Here is a 20500-nt window from a genome sequence, read left to right as displayed (position 1 = left end):
AAAATAATAATACAACTCACAATATGCATGCGTGCCCATGTGCATATATTTCAAATATATGAGGTGTTATGCTTTATAAAGCATAACATTTTGGGCTAGTGACATGGCTCAGTGGTTAAAAGTGTTTGCCAAAGAAGACTGAACACCTGAGTTTATCCTCTAGACACGGTGGAGAGAGAGAAAAAGATGTTCTCTGACTTTCACACACCTGTGTGCCTTGAGTAAAGCATACACACAAACATAAACACACACATACATACGCACAATAACATTAAAAGCAAAAGTTATTTAATTAAAATTTTTCCATTAAATTGAAACCTGAAAGCAGTTCAATAGACGATATTAAGTGTATAAATCTCTAGGTAAGAGTCTAGGAGTCAGCTAAACATTTTTAAGGAATGAGACAAGTGGAACACACTCCAAAATGTTGGGAGTCTTAGATAAAAGTTTCCTGTCCGAAATACTATGAGGTAAAGCTTGAGAAAAAGCCAGAGCACGAAAGGCCTTTGGCACTCCGATGTGCATTTTAATCATGCTATGTTCGACAAAGAGTCACTGGTGGTGTTTTAAACAGATGGTGGGGATGTATGTAGAATTTATAGTGGTGAGTATAGTAAGCATGCGAGACCACTATTTGCCCATCAAAAGAAGATTTAAGATTATTCACAGCACACTGGGTTGGAGGTGAGTAAGGGTGGAGTCCAAAAACCTGAGTATAAACTTTCTAGTAAGATGACAGCAACGAGAATGAAAGGAAAAGAACAGCATAAAAGCTAGACTGGGCCAAGCCGCTGCTGGCTTAATGGTGCAAAGGTGTGCATTTCGTGTATTTTCTGCCCGTAAGTATGCCGTACTTGGGAGCACATGTGTGCGTTAAGGCATCTGTAATATTCTTAAATTTTGTGCATTCCAGAATACTTAATTTTATGACACTGACTTAATATTTTTATATACTGACTTCCTGGTTAGCTTTTTATGATTAAGATAATATTTCTTTAAACAGAATAATACTAAAATCATCTAGTAACTTGAAAATTTATAATAGACATGCAAATATCAGTTGGTTGGTAATGATTAATCTGAGTCAAATGAGGTGAAAATACTCAATTTCTGTACTGTATTTGTGTTCTATGCTTAAGAGAGAAATTAGTGGTTAAAAAATGGGGTGGAAGGTCCAATATTGAAGAAATAACTAAAGTTTAAATTTGATGAGGCCATTGTAAACCGGTTATAATTGGTCTTTCATGTGTATTTACATAGGTCATTCTTCACACATACTGCCTGTATATTAAGAATACAAAGATGCATTGTACTATATGCTAGTTGGGGCTGAACTGACATTTCATTGGGTTCTTTCCTGTAGGATAGGTATTATAACGTCTGTTTAAGGATTAAGGATACTGAAGTTCAGATGGCCTGAGTAGATTGCACAGATAGTCAAAGGATGATTCAGAGCCCTCTCTATTTTCTAGGGAGCAAGAGGCTGACAATCTACAGAGCACTTTAATTAGCAAGCTTAAAAAGCATTTCTGAAATTTAATAAAGTATGTGAAAGTATTTAAAAAATGAACCTTTCCTACTTTAAGTAGTGATTATTTTCTTTACTTATTCCTCATCTCTCGTAACTGAAAATGAACAAGGAAAACAAAAACAAAAATGAACACACCTATTGCTTGAGACACAAAACAGAAAATTCAGAGCAGTCAAAAGGATGTTAAAGTATTCGTTAAAAAAGGAAAAGGAAAGAGCAGCCTAAGCTCTCATTCAAGATGTCTAGAGTAAAGAGGTACAACTTACTCATCTATATATCCATCACATATGTACACATCACATACATACATACACACACAGACACATACACAGACATATAAAACCTTTCAGCCTGGAATTATATAATTTAAAGGAGATATGGCATTTTTAATTTGCAACTGAAATAGTTCTTCTAGAACCATCCAATGCTTACCTGGGTCAGGCACAAATACTGAGGTAGTTCTAAAAGTCACAGTTTGTTGTTTGTTTGTTTGTATTTTTCTATATAAGGTTTCTCTGTGTAGCCCTGGGTATCCTGGAACTAACTGTAGAGCCTGCTGTCCTAGAGCTCAGAGAGATACCTGTGTCTCTCCAGTGCTGAGATTAAAGGCATGCACCACCACCATCTTGTGTCAGTGGAATTCTTAATTGTCATACTGTGAAGTCTTAAGGTTTTGCAAATTCCTCAAGCAGTTTCAATGATGTAAGCATTTTATAATTCCATTGCTATTTCATGTAAAAGGCCATACCCAGTTACCACTTCTTTCAGTTATTTTTGAGTAACTACTTTAAGAAGTTCATCAATTCAGTGGGAGTTTAGACTAATAATAAACATAGAACCAAGAACTAATTGTAAGCACAGGTATTAAGAAAGTTTCTCCTACGGTTCTTCAGAAATGTTTACAAGATCCTGAATCATGGGAGTTGACTGAAGGGCCAATAAAAAAGATTAACAAATATATTATGATGAATTTATATATTGGCATTTTTTGATTGAGATGACAATTGAAATGATTTGAATACAACTAATATGATTTGAAGATTTCTAATATTTCTGGTGAGGAACAATATGTCTTTATTGGAAACCGCAGACCTCTTGAAATAGTAAAGAAACTGTATCACTTGATGCCAAGGAAGAAACCAGCAGTCATGCTTATTTGGTTTTAACTCAACACCATTAGAGATATTACCAAGTGCCCGTTAATGTTTTCAATGAAAAATTTCTCACGGACTAAGGCCGGTCGTGACGACCTCCTAGATATTTTGATAATTCAAACAAATCTTGTGAGCCGCCTACGCCTATGGAGAAGGGAGACATCATCAACTGGCATCACACCCGGGAACCTTTGGGGATTCTAGCGTGGGATTTGCTGCTCCCACCCAACTACTGCATCCATCGGGCAGTCTGCGAGGCGAGTTCAAGGGCTAGCTCGGCCGGGAGGCGCCCGGTTTGACAGGATCTATTTTAAGTCGCGCCCGCGCGCGCAGGTGTCAGCCTCCCGGGTGGCTGAGGATAAAGCCCCGCGACATCGCACCTGTCCCCAGACCCCCGCGGCGAGGCGGGGTCGCGGGGGCCCGGGGAGGGCGAGGAGGGTCGAGGCGGCCGGGGGCAGGCAGCCTCCCCTCCCCGCACGTGGCCCGCACGGCGAGGCCGGGGAGGATGCTGACCGACGGCCGAGCTGCGTCCTTCCCCTCAGGCCTCTCCCCCGCGCACCTGCTCACCTGTCGGTCCGATCCCAGCGCGCGGGGGAGGGACGGGGGGTGAGCGATGCGGAGGAGGAGCGCCGGGAGAAAGAGGGGGTGCAGCGAGGGCCCCGCCCCCCCTCCCCGGGCGCTGCGCGCAGGCGCAGAGGCCGCTACCGCAGGCAGGGGGCGGCAACATGGCGGAGTGAGCGGCGGCGTCGGGGCTTCACAACAACAGCGGCGCCGGCGGCAGCGGGCCCGAGCTTCGGCCCCCGGCGGAGGGCGGAGGGCCGGGCGAGGCGAGGCGGCATCCTCGCGGGGTTGGGGGGCCAGGCCGGCGGCCGCGAGCTGAGGCGGTCGGCGAGGAGGGCGCCGAGGCGATCGGGGAGGCGCACCGAGCGGCGAGCGCCGAGGCGGACCCGGAGCTCGGCGGGGAGACAGCCGCGGCGGGCGCCCCGCGAGCCGAGCGGCGAGGAGGAGACGTCCGCGGAGACCCCCGGAGGCGGTCCCCGGGGCGCGGCGCACGGCCGCCGGGCCCGGCGGAGGCGCGGAGCGGAGCGGGCCCGGCGCCGCGGCGCTGGTGGATGCTGGGGCTGCGAGGCGCCGGCCGGGGGGCGGGGGCCGCGGCGGGGATAACGGAACCGGCGGAGGCGGCGCGGCGGCGCGGCGCGGCTCCTCAGCAGCGGGGCGGATGGCGAGCGACAAGCCGGGCCCGGGGCTCGAGCCGCAGCCCGCCGCGCTCCTGGCCGTCGGGGCCGGCGGTGCTGCAGGCGGCGGCGGTGGCATGGGGGAGCCGCGGGGCTCGGCCGGCTCCGGGGCCGGCCCGGTGGTGCTGCCCGCGGGGATGATCAACCCTTCGGTGCCGATCCGCAACATCCGGATGAAATTCGCCGTGCTGATCGGACTCATACAGGTCGGCGAGGTCAGCAACAGGGACATCGTGGAGACCGTGCTCAATCTGGTAAGGGCCCTCTCTCCCCACCCCCCCGGGCGTCCGCGCCCTGCCTCCCCGTGTCCCTCGGCCGTCCGCGCGTCGCCACGGCCGCGCCGCCTCCCTCCTGCCACCCGCGCGGTGCCAAACTCAACCCGGCACTTCCGACGACTGGTCATTCCGGCCTGGACCGAGAGTGGAGGCTTGAGGAGGACCTCAGGTCCTCTGGGGCTTTTCCTCCCAGTCTCTTAATTGTCCGTGCTGTGGCTCATAGAGGGTGACAGCCGGGGCCCCAAGAGCCCGAACCCCCAACCCCCAATCCCCCCGTGCTCCTGAAATGTGAGAAGCGCACCCGTTCCAACTTGAGCAGCTGGGGTGCTGTGTTTTCCAGGGAGGACGACGAATGATGCAGATTTTGCATCTGTCTTTAAACACATTCCGCGGCCGTGATGGAGAGTGTTGTGCCTTTATTCACCCCCGCCCCCATCTCCAGGCAACCTTCCCCTCTTTGTAGTATAGCTCCAGTTATGCTGATCTCTTACCTGTGGGGGTGTGGGGCACAGAAGGTGTTAAAAATGTAAGGGGCAACGGGATCATACAGGTTGGTTTCTATGGTTGCCTTCAGGAGCGTGGCTTGAGGATAAAGACCAGAAGTAAGATTTCAAAGGCAGCCTAGGTTTGGCTCTTTTCATGGTGAGAGTTACTGCAGAACTGTGTGTGACTTAATGTTTTGCGCTATCTACCGAGAGCCTAAGCAGTGTTCAAGATGACAGGGTATGACCTAAAGGAGAGGAACATCCTAAATAGAGCACGATTAAGACTAGCTTATGGTGTCTATAAATGCATAAAGCATTTCTTTTGTTTTTGTTTTGTTTGTTTGTATGTTTTGCAGCAAAGCTTTTAAAAACAGTTTTCTTTGCAATACCTCGCCTTTGACATTCAGTAAGGTTGGGTTTTGGAAGGGCAGGTGTTAAGTCAGAAGCAATCAATTGACCATTGTACTCGGTGTGAAGTAACAGGAACATAATGAAAAATGCTTGCTGTTTTTTTTTTGTTTGTTTGTTTTTGTTTTTTTAATAGCACTCATGCAGTGTGAATTTTCAGCCAGTCAAGTATTTTTATTTGATGTGTTGGGAAATTGGAAGTGGAGTGCAGCAATGGCAGTGTGCTCGGAGAGGTGGATTAGATAACGCCTGTGGTGGATGAACCCCTGAAATTCACAGAAAAGTTGAAGCATCTTCTTTTTTCTTTTTGTGAGTGTGTCAGGTCAACGATAGGTTATCTGTTTTACTTCTCTGTATTTATCGCTGTTTGAATACAAAATACCTTTCTTTTTACTTTTGTGTACCCTTCAAATCAGTCAACACAAAAGTCAATGTAAGTTCGTGAGCTTGTCATCCCATAGATTTAAGCAGTTCTTTTCAAAACACTAATGGGGATATGTTGTTTTTTTTTTTTCCTACCTTGCTTCAAATAGGTCATTACTTTTATTGCTCCTTTTTCCTTTTAGAAGAAAAGATACGCAATCTCAAGAAATTTATTAATAAATTAGCTGCTACTTAATTTATTTATATTTAAAGAACACACACATTTTACGTTTTTCCATTTTTCTGTAGCCAGTAGGTTTTTTTTACTTTAGAGGATGTGATGATGGTATTTGTGTGCTTACTTAGTGCTTTATAACCTGCCGAGAGGCAGTAGGGTTTTCACAAGTGGAACTGATTCGAATGTGTAACCAGTGTGGACTGTGCAGGAACAACCATGCCTGCTGGATCAGTTCTTAACAGATGGGGTTCTTTAGATACACAGTAGACTAAAAAAGGAAGTGAAGTATTTCTCTTGTGCTAAAAAGAAAATTAACTCTTCAATGCAGTGAAATCTACCATGAGAGATGCACACATTTATTTTCTTTTTAGATATTTACTCTTAGCTTACAGACTTTAGAAATAGTGTAATGCCAAGTTGCTTACACCCTAATTCCCCAAATTGATTTTTTTATAGTAGAAATACTAGGTGTAAATTCTCTTTGCATGGATTTAAAGGATGCAGTTTATTTTTAGGTGGAAACTTTTGGGATAAAGAGTATATGACAAAAGGAGCTATTTATTATTATGTTGCTGGCTACATCATAGTTCCTGAATTATCCATATGAGGTATAGGTTTTGAATTGTAGATTTAGGTTTTATTGTTCAAAAGAAGTCATAATTGAAATTGGGGGATTTCAAGATGATTCTTAAAAGTATATTTGCCATTACAATAATTATCAAAGCTTCATTTTTATTTAAGAAGTAAATATAGCCAGTAAAATTCATTTAGAGTACTGAGTGACTTGTTAATAGTTGGAAGCCTTTAATATTTCTAAAATGAATTTTTTATTTTCAGTCTTAATTTAAAATATGGAAGAAATAACAAGGTGGAAACAGTGAGGTATCTCTTACATTGGGCTGTGACAGAAAAGAAAGGAAGGGAACTAATGTAACTTTGAGAGTTTTATGGTACCCTTGGCATAGGCACTTTTGATAAAATATTTGTTTTTCCTGTTCATTCACTCTTTCTGTATAATAAGAAAATATGAAATAGTAATATTTGGTCCTCAGATGCTGTGTCCTATTCTCCTTAGCTGAAAAAAATTTACAGAGTAAAGTTTAAGTATATAGTAAAATATAGAACTCTACTTAAACTTTTTCTGCTTTTTATCAAAGGGACCATTTCTCCTAAGCAAGAGTAATAGATAAAGTGTAATAGATAAAGTGAATGATGTCATTATAGGTGCTTGCATTGTTTGTCATGGTATTGTAGGTGACTTAAAACATTCAACTATGGGACAGAGCTATCAGGAGGATGATGGAGTTAGTTTCAAAATAAGGTTACAAGGAGAATGTGAGGTTAAGAATTTGCCTTGTGGTTCTACCAGTGACAGAAGCTAGTTCTCAGGAAACTTTGACTTAAAGAGGAACTTTTACATGTGGCATCATAAGAAACTCTTTATGTTAAAAGAGTTTTTATTGGTTAGCTTTTTCTTGTAAAATAGGCATATTTGGTGTATTGTCTCCTTTGTAAATATACTTGACATGTATTTATAGAAAGTCTTTACTTCCTTCAAGTAAATGCTATGTACAAATCATGTCTTATCTTTGTTTATAACATGGAAGTTTTTTAGCAAACAAATTTTTAGAAAGTATAAAATAGAAAATTAATTAATTAAATAATTGAGTTTAATTAAAATGAGGTATATCATTGTCTTTAGTTGTTGTAATGATAATTCTCTTTTTCAAAATATAAGTTGTATAACTGTTTAGTTATTAAAATATGCAAAAAAATTATTCCTAAGTGTCTGAGGGCATTTAGACTATTAAATTCCTCTTGGTTTGTAGAGCATTATAGTTTCGTTTGAAGAGGCATCTTTTTGGTACTAAATAATGATCGTAACTCTGCTTCCTTGAGATTCTGTTCATTGATAATCAGAATAATTTATATTTTACTGATAGAGTTTTATAAACCAAATACATATAAACCAAATACATATAAATTGAATTTATTAAAAATATATAATATATAATTTTTAATTTTTAATTAAAAGAGTCCATGAATTTGAACTGTAAGTATTGATACTAAAACAATTTCTTGCATGTTAATGTATTAATATATGAGCCCATTTATCATAGCTTATATATTTATTATTGTTATTCAGTGTGGAAAACTAAATATAAGAATAGTACAAATTTTGGTGTCTTAAGGCACATAAGGATCTACATATTGTATAATAACACTAAAATAGTCATTTAGTGACACCAAACCAGCAAATATTATGTAGCTTTTTGTGATCACGTTTGATAAATTTAAATAAATACTTTGTTCATAGATGTTTTTTGGTGCTAGTTAGGCCATTGATGGAAAGTGTCATGGTTTCTTTCTTGACTCTTACTATACATTTTCCAAGAATAGTATAACATAGTAGATTTTATAGCCCAGCTTCATTTTGTTTCCCAGGTAGTGATATTATATTGTTTAATATGTACCTTTTTTGTTTACTTAGAATGTTGTGTATGCATTGCAGCTTTTTCACATATTATGTTTATGCTTGGTAGACTATGCACTGTTGGTGTAGCTCTTTTGTATTACAATTATTTACGAGTTGCACCTTCTAGCTCTGAACTCCATAATGGCAGGACATATTTAATTTTTGTGTTTCTGGCCCTATGGTAGTTAAATGCATTTTGAATATGCAGAATACTATTAGAAAGCAGTAATAATTAGGACTAGCTCAGAAAGCTACATCTGGGTTAGTGTCCCATCTAACCTAAATGAGACCTTGTTGGAAGTAACAAAACAAACAAAAAAAATCCAATAGGCTCTAGATTATAATCCAAAAAATGTATAAATCGAATATTTTGCTTATTCCTAAAAATAGAAGTATGTTGAATATGTATATGATAGCTAGTAGGCATTATTACATGTGTAAATACTATTTTTAAGGAATTTGTTGTTGTTCTTGGCGGGGTCAACCTGGTAAGCTTGGAACTCAGTATGCCAACCATGTTGCCCTATAGTTCAGAGAGATCCTCCTGCCTCTGCCTCTTGAGTAGTGCCATAAATAATTGTTTTTAATGGACATTGTAGGAATAGCTAAGAATGTGTTAAAAGTTTTCATGTTATTATTTTTCTCTTATTAAGAAAAAATATGTACCCATTGAAGAATTTGAATAGAAGCATTAACAAGAATTTATCTTCGCTTATGCTTCTTTTTCATGGTACTTCAGATTTTTTCTAAGAGACCATTCACTCTCAGTCATCTTGTTGAGGTAGACAGATATTAGGAAGGGTTGGATAACACTCATGATTAGTTTAAGTTGAACATTTATCCTAGGGAAGTCATATAGTTGGTGCTAGGACTTGTTAGACCTTCCTGGTAAAGATACTGAACAGAGTCTTTAGTATATAGCTGTAGTGTCTGCCTTGAAATTCAACCAAGTGTGAATCCAGGAGAGCTAAATGTCTTCTTGATTTGATATCAGTGCCTCTGTACCTTGTCAAGATTGTCTGTGGCTGTCATAGTTAGCTTTAATTGTCAGTTTGACACAGAGTAGAGTCATCTTGAAAGGAAAATTTTGATTGGGGAATTACCTAGATCAGATTGGCTTGTAGGCATAGTTCTGGAGGTTACTGTTTGTTATTGATGTAAGAGGGCCCATCCACTGTTGGTGACACCATTGCTTGGGTAGAAGGCCCTGGACTAGCTAAGAATGGGCATTGAAAGCAAGTCAGGAAGTAACATTTCCTCATGGTCGCCAGGCAGCAGTGAACTCCTTTGATCTCAGCACTCAGGAAGCAGAGGCTCACAGATGCCTGTGAGTTTGAGACCTGCCTGGTTTATAGCACAAGTTCCAGGACAGCCAGGGCTACACAATGAAACCTCGTCTAAAACAAAACAAAACAAAACAAACAAACAAACAAAAAAACCCCAAAAAACAAATAGCAACAACACATAACCCAACCAGCCAACCAACCAACCAAGAATTCCCTCATGGTCTTTGCTTCAAGATTCTGCTTTAGTTCCTTCTGTGACTTCCTCAAAGATGAACTGCAATCTATAAAATGAAAGAAAACCATTCTTCCCTTAAGTTGTTTTTGGTCTTGGTGTTTTAGCAGCAACAGAATGACACTAGCACATCTTTAATGCTCTTTTAAAATATGTTATCATTGTTACTAGTTTTGAAACAATTGAAGTTGGGTTTTTGTCACTTCTGAATGGAAAGAGTTCCTCTGCTGGTACAGAGTTAGTATTTGAGATGAGATCTTGTAAAATACAGAGTTTTCAAACTAAATACAGAGTTTTCAAACTGAAGTGAAGTATGAGGCAGTGAGGCTTTCCTTTGCAACTTCTTTTATTGATTATAAAGCTGCTGCTAACGTTGTCACTGTGGTTACCTTGCCCATGCAACTGTTTAGGCTAGAATTTGAGGGTGGTAGAGGCTTTTTTGGGTGTCTTGGGACATCTTACTTGCTTTGGTCTAAGCTGGCATGCTTGAAAGCAAAGAAGAAAGGAAAATGTCTTTTTCAAGAAAGAGAGGCCTCTTGAATACTAGCTGCCATCCAAGATGGAAGAACATCAAAACACCAAGCGCTTCATAGGCTAAAAGCCATTATTTTTAACTTAGGCAGAATAGATAAGAAAAGCAGTTTATATGGAAAATGTTCCATTATAAGCTTCATCTAAGTACCTCATACACTGTACGCCCAGCTTCCAGACACAAGTCACAGTGAATCCAGTTTAAAGAGCTTTAAAAGGGATGCAGCCAGAGTGGTAGTGTAGCTGTGCCTCCTGAGCCTCAGTGTTTGTTTATTGTGCTGCAGGGAAGAAACTAAGGGGAGGCAAGACCTAGTTCTGTGAAACTAAAACTTAAGATCTGAACTTAAATTAGCGTCCTCTAGCTCAGCAAGACCTGCTGTTTGTGTTACAAATTCAAGCTCTTGACTGAAGTACATGACAGAAAATTCAGTAAGGTTTTAGGGAAACTGTACTTTTAGAACATACTCAGTCTGTTCAAAAAGCCCGTGTGTGCCACTCTTTTCTCTTTTTCCCTTCCTTCCTTCCTTCCTTCCTTCCTTCCTTCCTTCCTTCCTTCCTTTCTTTCTTTCCCTTCCTTCCTTCCTTCCTTCCTTCCTTCCTTCCTTCTTTCTTTCCTTCCTTCTTTCTTTTCTTTCCTTCCTTCTTTCTTTCCTTCTTCCTTCCTTCTCTCCCTTCCTTCCTTCCTTCCTTCCTTCCTTCCTTCCTTCCTTCCTTCCTTCCTTCTTACCAGTTAGTTCTTTGTTATTCATGTTTCTGTTAGAACACATCTACACATAAAAGCAAATTTTAATATCATAGTAGTAGTTGAAATTGTATTTGATGAAACAGTAGACTTCAGTCTGTGATGACTGATGGAGCAGAGATAATTGGCTGTTCATACAGGAGAGAACAATTGAAGAAAATATTCTGTCTTCAATTCTTTTAATTTAGATATAATATTCAGAAGCTGAATGGGTTATAATTTAATGATTATACTTTTATTGATAATAGATTGTTTTCTTACATAATATATCCTGATTATGCTTTTTTCCCCCCTTTACTCCTCCCAGTTCCTTCGCATCTCCCCTCCCATCTGGATTCATTCCCTTTCTGTCTCTCATTAGAAAACAAACAGACTTCTAAGGGATAATAATAAAATGAAATATAATAAAATAAAACAAAAACTAACACATTGGAATGGGCAAAACAAACAGAAGGAGGTACAAGAGAAGGTACAAGAAATAGAGTCCTGTTCATCCCCACACTCAGGAATCCCACAAACAAAACAAAACAAACCACTAAACTGGAAGCCATAATATATACTCAGAGAACCTGGTGTAGACCCCTGCAGGCCTTTTCATGGTGCCTTGGTCTCTGTGAGTTCATATGTGCTTTAATCATGTTGAATTGGAGGGCCTTGTTTCTTAGCTGTCCTTTATTCCTTCTGATTCTCACATTCTGTTTCCTTCTCTCCAGGTTCCCATTTTCCTGAGGGTAGGGATTTGATGGAGAGGTTCCTTTTAGGGTTGAATGTTGAAAGATCTCTCACTTTCTGCATATTGTCTAGCTGTGGGTCTTTGTATTTGTTTCCATCTTCTGTAGGAGGAAGCCTTCTCTGATGATGGCTGAGCAAGGCACTACTCTATGAGTGTAGCAGAATGTTATTAGGAGTTTTTTTTATTCTTTGTTTCTAAGAACATTAGTATTTGCTTTAACTTAGGTCTTTAAGCTTTCTAGTCTCAGATTCTTTGTCAACTAAGTAGTATCAGGTATGGGTTCCACCTTGTGGACTGGGCCATAAGTTAAGTCAGATATTGGCTGGTTACTCCTGCAGGCTTTGTGTCACCATTAACCCAATATATCTTGCAGGCATTGTGGATATAATGGTTTGTGCCTGGGTTGGTGTTTCTGTTTCTCTACTTTGGTAGCATGCAAAGTACTTTCCTCTACTAAAGGCACTAGTACATAAGATGAAGGGTCTATGTAGGCCAACTCCATTTCCTCATGTTCATTTGAATTGTATGGGTGCTGTCTTCAGCAGTGGGACCTTGGTGTCAGTTTGTGGAGAGCAACAGTTCATGCCAGCGAGGATGCAGAATGAGGGGAACACTTTTCCATTGCTGGTGCAAACTCATACAGTCATTATGGCAATCAGTGCGGTGGTTCCTCAGGAAGATGGGAATCAATCTACCTCAAGATCCAGCTATACCATTCTTGGGCATATACTACCATTGAGATAACCTGTCCAATCATGTTCATTGCTTGTCCAATTTGCCAGAAACTGGAAATAACCTAGATGTCCCTCTATTTACCCAAGGCTACATAGAGAAACTCTGTTTGGAGGAAGAAATAAAAAAGAACAACAAAAAAGAAATTTTAGGTGCATAGATGGAACTAGAAGAATAACTTTTAAAATGTAGCACATTTACCCAATTGAGTAATACTTAGCTATTGAAAAAAAAAAAAAAAAAAAGAAGCCAGGAGCAGTAGCACAAGCTTGTAATCCCAGCACTCAGGGAGGCAGGGGCTGGTGAATCTCTGTGAGTTTGGGGCTAGTCTGGTCTGCAAAGTGAGTCCAAGTCAGCTGAGGCTACACAAAGAAACCCTGTTTAGGGGGAAAAAATGAAATTATGAAATTTTCAAGGAAGTAGATGGAACTAGAAAAAAAAATCATCACAAGTTAGTTATCCTAAACCAAGAAAGAGAAATATAGTATATATTCCCATATATGAACATTAGCTGTTATGTAATGACAGTGATGCCACAATCCATAGAACCACAAAGTTTAGGTACAGAGTAAGGTACTAGGGTGAACAGACAGATCTCGCTAGGTAAAGGAAACACAAATAGTTATAAATGGTTGGGAGGGGGCACTAGAATGAGAGTGTTCCCCTTATTCTGCATCCTCGCTGGAATGAACTGTCGCTTGGTTTATTGATCTTAACCATTCTGACAGGTATAAGATGAAATCTCAAAGTAGTTTTGATTTGCATTTCCCTGATGCCTAAAAATGTTAAACATAGTGTTCCTCAGCCATTTGAGTTTCCTGTATTGGGAATTCTGTTTAGATCTGTACCCCATTTTTAATTTGGGTTATTTGTTTTTTGATATCTAGTTTTGTGAGTTCTTTACATATTTTGGATATTAGCCCTTTATTGAATGTGGAGTTGTTAGAAAATGAAAAAAAAAAAAAAAAAAAAAAAACAAAAAAACTCTTCTCCCAAAGCTGGAGCTTGTCTGAATAACATTGTCCTTTACAGTGCAGAAGTTTCCCAGTTTCACGATTTTACATTTATTAATTGTTAGCCTTAGTGCCTGTGCTAATGATGTTCTGTTCAGAAAGTCTTTTCTGTGTCAAAAAGCTCAAGCCTACACCCCACTTTCTCTTCAATCAGGTTGAGTGCATCTAGTTTATGATGAAGTCTTTGGTCCATTTGGAGTTGTTTTGTGCAGCCTGATAAGTATGGAGCTGTTTGCATTCTTCTATATGCAGCTGTCCAGCTTGATGACCATCATTTGTTGAAGAAGTTCTCTCTTTTTTTTTTTTTTTCAGTATGTATTTCTGGCCTCTTTATTAAAATCAGGTGTCCCTTGGTGTGTGGATTTATGTCTGGGTCTCCAATTCTATTTCATTGATCAGTGTGTCTGTTTTTGTGCCAATACCATGCAGTTTTTATTACTGTAGTTCTGTAGGACATTTTGAAGTCCGGGATGGTGATATCTCTGACAGTTCTTTTATCATTCAGGATTGTCTTAATTGTCCAGAGTTTTCTTTAGACAGTTATCATTCTAATCCTCTGAGACATCTCAAAGAGGAAGTGGGCTGGCTAAGCAGTAGACCTGCTAGATGGAAAATCTTCTAGGGAAGATAGTGGAAAAGTGAAGTTTTCAGAGGGAATGAATATATGCATATATGCTTCTAAAATTAGTTGGCTAAAGAATTCCGTTTGCCAGCATGTAGAATTATGATTATTCTGATCATGGATATGCCTAGAATTAGGGACCGTGATTTACTTTACAGTCTGTTTGGTTAAGTGACATTAATTATGGTTGTGTGTGTGTGTGTGTGTGCACACTTGCACTTGCTTAAACTATTGCATATTAGTTATATGGGGATATTTGAATGTAGCTGCATATTGTCAGCTTATGAAGTTATGACTAAGAAGAATGATGTATGATTTGAGGAGACCAAGAATATTGCTTATAATACTAAAATTAGATTGAATTCAGTAACTTGGCATGTTTTTTAAATTTATTTTTCACCTGGTGATGTAAAGGTGGTGAGTACAGTTTCCTTTTCAGATAAAGACAGTAAAAATACTGGTATTAAAAAGTCTGTCTACATGTGACTATTATGACCCAAGTGTTACAAATTTCTTTGGCTTTGGGTGCTCAGCTTTATCTGTTAACAGTTTAGGATTTTCTGATACCCTTTGGGGAATCATATTTTCTCATTTTTGTAATTTGGGGTTTTCTTGTACCATACACAAAACCTGACAAATTGATCTTCAGCAATAGACACTTTTTAGGCAGCTTCATAACTTATTTTATTCTGTTGCAGAAATTCTTAGTGGGGCTGTTAACATGTTAAAATGTAAATGTACAGTGACTTTCAGTCTGCCACAGTGAAAGGCGGAATCTGCTTGGTAATGGAGGTAGCACCAAAGTACTTGAACCAAAGGAGGGTTATAGAGGGCATCTTAACACCTCAAGTGAGTTGGTTATATGTTCAAATGTTTCAGTGTATTAAACTAACTCATTTCCTATATTGCTTGTGCTTTTTTGAGTCCTGTTTCTAATGGTTTCATGTCAAAGTATTTTAGAGTTCTAAATTCTAAATTGAAAGAATCCTTTAGGGCATTAAGTGTTATAGGACAAACAATAGAAGTACGGACTTCTCAAAGGGCTTTGTATGTTTCTAAAAGGACAAATAAACATTCATTGTTAATTGCTATCAGCCTTTACTTGCACTAAACAAGAACATGAAGTAGTAGCAAGAACAAAATGATTATTATTTGTCAGGGAATGCAAAAAGCAAGCTTAAGTACTGTTATTGAGCGTAAAAATGTTACATTTTTTCTGAATATGCATTTAGCAACATTTATCAGGAATTTTCAAGAGATTCCTGTGCTTAATTCTTAGTTTTCATTTAGTTATTTTTTTCACTTTTTTTTTTAACTTTTATTAATTACTTTATTCACTTTGTATCCCCCCATAAACCTCTCCCTCCTCCCCTCCTGGTCCCACCTTCCCTTGCCCTTTTTCTAGCATGTCCTTCCCCAAGTCCACTGATAGGGGAGGTCCTCCTCTCCTTCCTTCTGATCTTAGTCTATCAGATCTCATCAGGAGTGGCTGCATTGTTATCTTCTGTGGCCTGGTAAGGCTGCTCCCCCCTCAGGGGGAGGTGATCAAAGAGCAGGCCAATCAGATTATGTCAGAAGCAGTCCCTCTTCCCATTACTATGTGACCCACTTGGACTGAACTGCCATGGGCTACGTCTGTGCAGGGGTTCTAGGTTATCTCCATGCATGGGACTTGGTTGGAGTATGAGACTCTGGAAAGACCCCTGTGTTCAAATTCTCTGGTTCTGTTGCTCTCCTTGTAGAGTTCCTGTCCTCTTCAGATCTTACTATTTCCCACTTCTTTCATAAGATTCCATGTACTCTGCCCAACAGTTGGCCATATATCTGAGCATCTTCTTTGATAGTCTGCAGGGCAGAGCCTTTCAGAGGCCCTCTGTTTGGTTATTTTTTATATATGATACTATATGGCAGGATGATCTCAAATTTCTGATCAAATATCTGAACTGACATTTTACAGTGCATTTGTGAAATCGAACTGCATAGCCTAATTTATAGACTACCGTTTCTTTTGTAGATACTGTCCTTTACAGGTAGGTTCAGAAAGTAACACTGCAAAAATGGGAAGCAGTTAGACAAAATTATTTAGATGCTAAATAGCTTTGCTAGATTTAAATCCTTAGATTCTAAAATAAGTGTTCTTTCTTACTACAAAATAAAATATACCACCTAGAGATTATCCTCAAAGCACCATTGTGTGAAGAGATGACATTGAGTGGGAATGCTTCCCATTGTGACTCAAGACACACTGAAGAGAGACATAAAATTGCATGCAGGACAATTGCATGGATTTACATAGAAAAGTTACTTATTGTGAGCTATTTCTGAGTTTGAAAGTGATGTGTTGTAAAGTATTATAAGTGACTTTAATTTTTTACTTTTTACTAGGCAAGATGGATTATTTGGATTGTATTTGGTATCCAAATTAGTGGTACAGATTAATTAATGCCTTACAGAGAAAAAGTAGGCTTGGTGCCATTCGGGTTGAATATTAGAGGTTGTATGAGAATCATCACATATATGTGCTTGAATATGCTTTAGACCACCCTACTTACTTGAATGAAATAGATAATGTAACTTCTAATTACTGTTATTTCTCTCTTAGCTTGCTAATATAGAGCAAACCTTGATATAATATTTTAATGGGACTATACATATTTAGATGTGTCTCTTTTTAACAAGGTCTCCCCTTTGCTGAAGGAAATAATTTTTGCTAAAGTTGGTGTATAATGCCAAGCTTTTCAAATTTGGGAGAGGAGCTGGCATTCATAGGTTGGGCCTCCTTTTACACTCTTGTTCTTTTTCTTAAAATTTTAATCACTGTACAGCCTGATCCCAGCCCCCTCCCTCCATCCTCCCAGTTCCGCCCTCTGACCCCCTCCCACCCATTCTCTCATTATCTTCTCAGAGAAAGGTATGCCCTTAAAGGGAGTCGGTTCACCCTGGCCCCTCAAGTCATACAGTACTAAGTGCATCCCCTCCCACTGAGGCCAGACAAGGCAGCCCAGCAAGAGTTAAGGGATACAAAGCAGGAAACAGAGTCAGGGTCAGCCTCTACTCCTATTATTAAGGGACCCATATGATGACCAAGCTGTACATCTGCTACATATCACACCTTTGTTGTTAATGTCTACCCCCAGCTCTTGGAGTAAATGGGGATTTATTGTCACATACAGAGTCTGGCTGAGGTTGGGGAGGGTTGTCTAAGGTTACAGAGTTGCTTAGCTTAGCCTCAAAACTAGATCTTCCATTACCAAGTTTGCTGTTGCTTAAAACATATGATTTCTTTGGTGGTGGTAATGATTTGGCTGTATGCTGGCAGCATTTATTGAATCTTTGTATCTCAATTGAATCATCACTTAAGATATAAAGATATCAAAAAAGTCTTTGTCTTTCCAAGTTAAATAAATTCTCCTCTGGGCCACAGAGGAGGACTTTGCAGCCAATCCTGAAGATACCTGATAAACAGGGCCAAATGAAGGGGGAGGAGGTCCTTCCCAATCTGTGGACTTGGAAAGGGGCAGGGAGAAGCTGAGGGAGGGAGGGTGGGATTGGGAGGGAATAAGGGAGAGGGATACAGCTGGGATACAGAGTTAATAAAATGTAACTAATAATAATAAACAAAAAAATCAACAACAAAAAAATTCTCCTGTGTCTGTAGAGAATGAATTCTCTTATTGGGAAATAGTTTTTTTTTTCCATAGTATTTGTTATTTTTTAAGCAATATGAATTAATGTAAGAATATCTCCTATTTTAAAGAGTTATAGCATGTTGCATGTTACAAAATTCCTGTTCATGTTTTAAAACTCAGCTATTAATCATTAGCTATTTAAGCAAAATCTTCCCTGGTATCTTCCTAAAACCTGTTCTTCCCTTTCTGCCTGCCCTATGTTTTGTTTATACCTTAGATTCAACACTTGCACATTCTAATTATTTGTTTACTAGTCAAACTACCTAGAGTACTAGAATCCCATAAGGATCAAAGTAAAATAGGAGCTGGCTTTTTTTTTTCTCTGAGACAAAGAGTTTCTCTGAGTAGTCGTGTCTGTTCTGCACTTGCTTTGTAGACCAGGGTGTTTGCCTCTGTCTCCCTGAGTTGCAGGCATATGCCACTGCACTGGGCTGGAGCTGGCCTTTTGTTGTGCATAGTGACCCCCCTTTTTTGTTTCTGAGTATTTCTTCACCTTTAATATCATGCAGTAAGTTGGCTTGTTTTGGTCTTGTTACTTGTGAATGAATATTTGTCTTGCTGATTCTTTTGATTTCTTTATTGGCCATTTGCTTTAGCATTTCTGTGATGTCTTTTATAAGTAGAAAGATGCTAGTGACATCTAGGTTTATATATGAATTGTTCATTCAAAAAAAAAAGCTGTCTGAACATTTAAGATGAGTTAGGAGCTAGATGTGGTGAATTCAGACTACCCTGTCACTTGATCAGATGGGAATGTTGGTCAATATACTAAGTCTTTCACAGACTAGTGATAAACCAGTTCTTCGACTTTACCCAGTTCAGTGTTCTTTTCTGTTTGTCTTGATGACTATAGTTTCCTTTGCTTTAGTATATTTGTGGCTCTGGTTTATAACTTTCAAGCAGAGGCAAGCTTTTTTAATCAAGTCTGATCACAGTACTAAAAATGATAGTTAAATAATTTACTGAATAACCAAGCCAGTGTTCTAGTGGCAGTGCTGAGACGTTTATTGGCTATAGAAAACAATTTTGTAATCTTTGCCTTCAAATAACTCGAAGTTCAGCAGAGGTAATAGAGGGACAAAAAGATAAAGTGCAAAAATAAAAAGTAAAGTTGCAGACATGTTAATGAATGCTGTGTAGACTTACTTTATTTGGAGAAGTCTTTACTGGGTGGGTGATTTGTGGGTTGTTTCTTAAGCCAGTAACTGTTCCTCAGAAATAAAAGGTCAAGGATAGACCAGCTCTCCAGACAATCAGGACAAGGGCCCCCTAATGCTAATACAGTTTTGTGTGTGTGTGTGTGTGTGTGTGTGTGTGTGTGAAGAAATCACATTTCTTCATTATAGTTCATTAGCTTTTGTTTTGTTTTATTTTTTTTTCTTTCGGTCTTACCAAGCTTGTTCACAGGAGGTGGCAAAATTTGTTAGGGCCAAGTTTATGACATTATTCAGGAACTCTATTTCTGTATATTATCTCTGATATACAGACTCAAACCAGCAGGAGATTTTATGTATGCTGAGGAATTTACTGCAAAAAAAAAAAAAAAAAAAAAAAAATCAGTTCACAAAGTTACAAATATGAAGTCCTAAACTATAAATTGGGTGAACTTGAAATTAGAAGAACTGATGACATATTTTGTTTAAATCTAAAGACTAGGTATCCAAGTCTTACTTGGTAACCAAGAAAGCCAATGATGTTAATCCTACACAAAGACCAGAGGAGAGGTGCTTGTAGGACCCCTTATCCTAGTCAAATACTTAGGAGTTAACTAATGAGAGGGCCAGCCTTTTTGTTATATTTAAGCTTTTAACTGACCCATTAGTTACCCATGTTGGGGAGGACAATTTGCTTTGCTCAGTCTATTGATTCATATGTTAATCTCATCTGAAAGCACAGTTAAAGAATACTATCTGTGCATCCCATAGTTCAGTCTAGTTGATATATAAATAAATCCTTACAGGGGATGCATATTTTCTATTTACTCTTTCCTCCTCTTTTTGCATTGGCTATTGAAAGGTATATTTTGTTATATTATTTCAGAATAATTACTTACTCTTGTACTTAGCAAGCGTTCAATAAATGCTGGATAAAATGATGTATAAAAGAAAAGTATGGTACAGTAAAAAATAACTAATTTTGAGTATGTCATAATCCTGAGAAAATTAAAATGAATAGAAAAAATTAGCATATTCATGTTCCCCAATCCCTGGCAGCTACATTCTACATTTTTCTCAGTGAATTTGGCTATCTCATATAAGAGGAAAGACATAAAGTTTGTTATTTTGTGTCTGCCTTATTTCCTTTATAATAATGTCTCCAGTGAGTCAGAGGTGCTGATCCCAACCAGCATCTATTAGGAGTACAAATGAGATACTATGTCTATATTTGTATATGTTGTGTCTGATACTAATGATCTATGAAATGGGTAGGTTAGTAAGAAACACTAATTTATATCAGTAATTTTTATCTTTTGTTTGCTTTGTAAATATTATGTGTAATAGATACATGGAACATGGTCATATTTCTTTTAAATTATTTTCCCTCGTTTGTTTTTTTTCCCCAAATACAGATGTTTTGAATTGTATTATTTTGGAACGTCCCCCTACAACCCATACCAGCTCTAACCTCTGTATTCATAGTATTTCTTTGTCTCTCTTACAAAGCCTAATAAAATAATTAGAGTGGCAAGGTACTCCCAAAGGGTGGGGGAGGTGAAGACTGAACAAGAAAGCCGTAATTCTCCTGAGTAGGCACA

At 39.2% G+C, this 20500-nt stretch overlaps 1 protein-coding gene across 2 annotated transcripts in view; it reads left to right on the top strand.

The window, feature by feature from the left end:
- The first annotated feature begins 3795 nt into the window (after positions 1-3795).
- The window catches only part of Nbea (neurobeachin), a 525499-nt gene continuing 508794 nt past the window's right edge, over positions 3796-20500 (top strand). Inside the window, exon 1 of one of the 2 annotated variants that reach the window (XM_060378339.1) lies at positions 3796-4174. In XM_060378339.1, the coding sequence (XP_060234322.1) occupies positions 3905-4174 (270 nt within the window). In that variant the 5' untranslated portion in view covers positions 3796-3904. The remainder of the gene's footprint in view (positions 4175-20500) is intronic. The other variant, XM_060378338.1, reaches the window with a different exon arrangement.

The sequence above is a fragment of the Meriones unguiculatus genome, chromosome 2, assembly GCF_030254825.1.
Source record: "Meriones unguiculatus strain TT.TT164.6M chromosome 2, Bangor_MerUng_6.1, whole genome shotgun sequence".
NCBI lineage: Eukaryota > Metazoa > Chordata > Mammalia > Rodentia > Muridae > Meriones > Meriones unguiculatus.
Note: the sequence above shows the minus strand (reverse complement) of the source record. Positions and strands in the feature narration are given on the sequence as shown.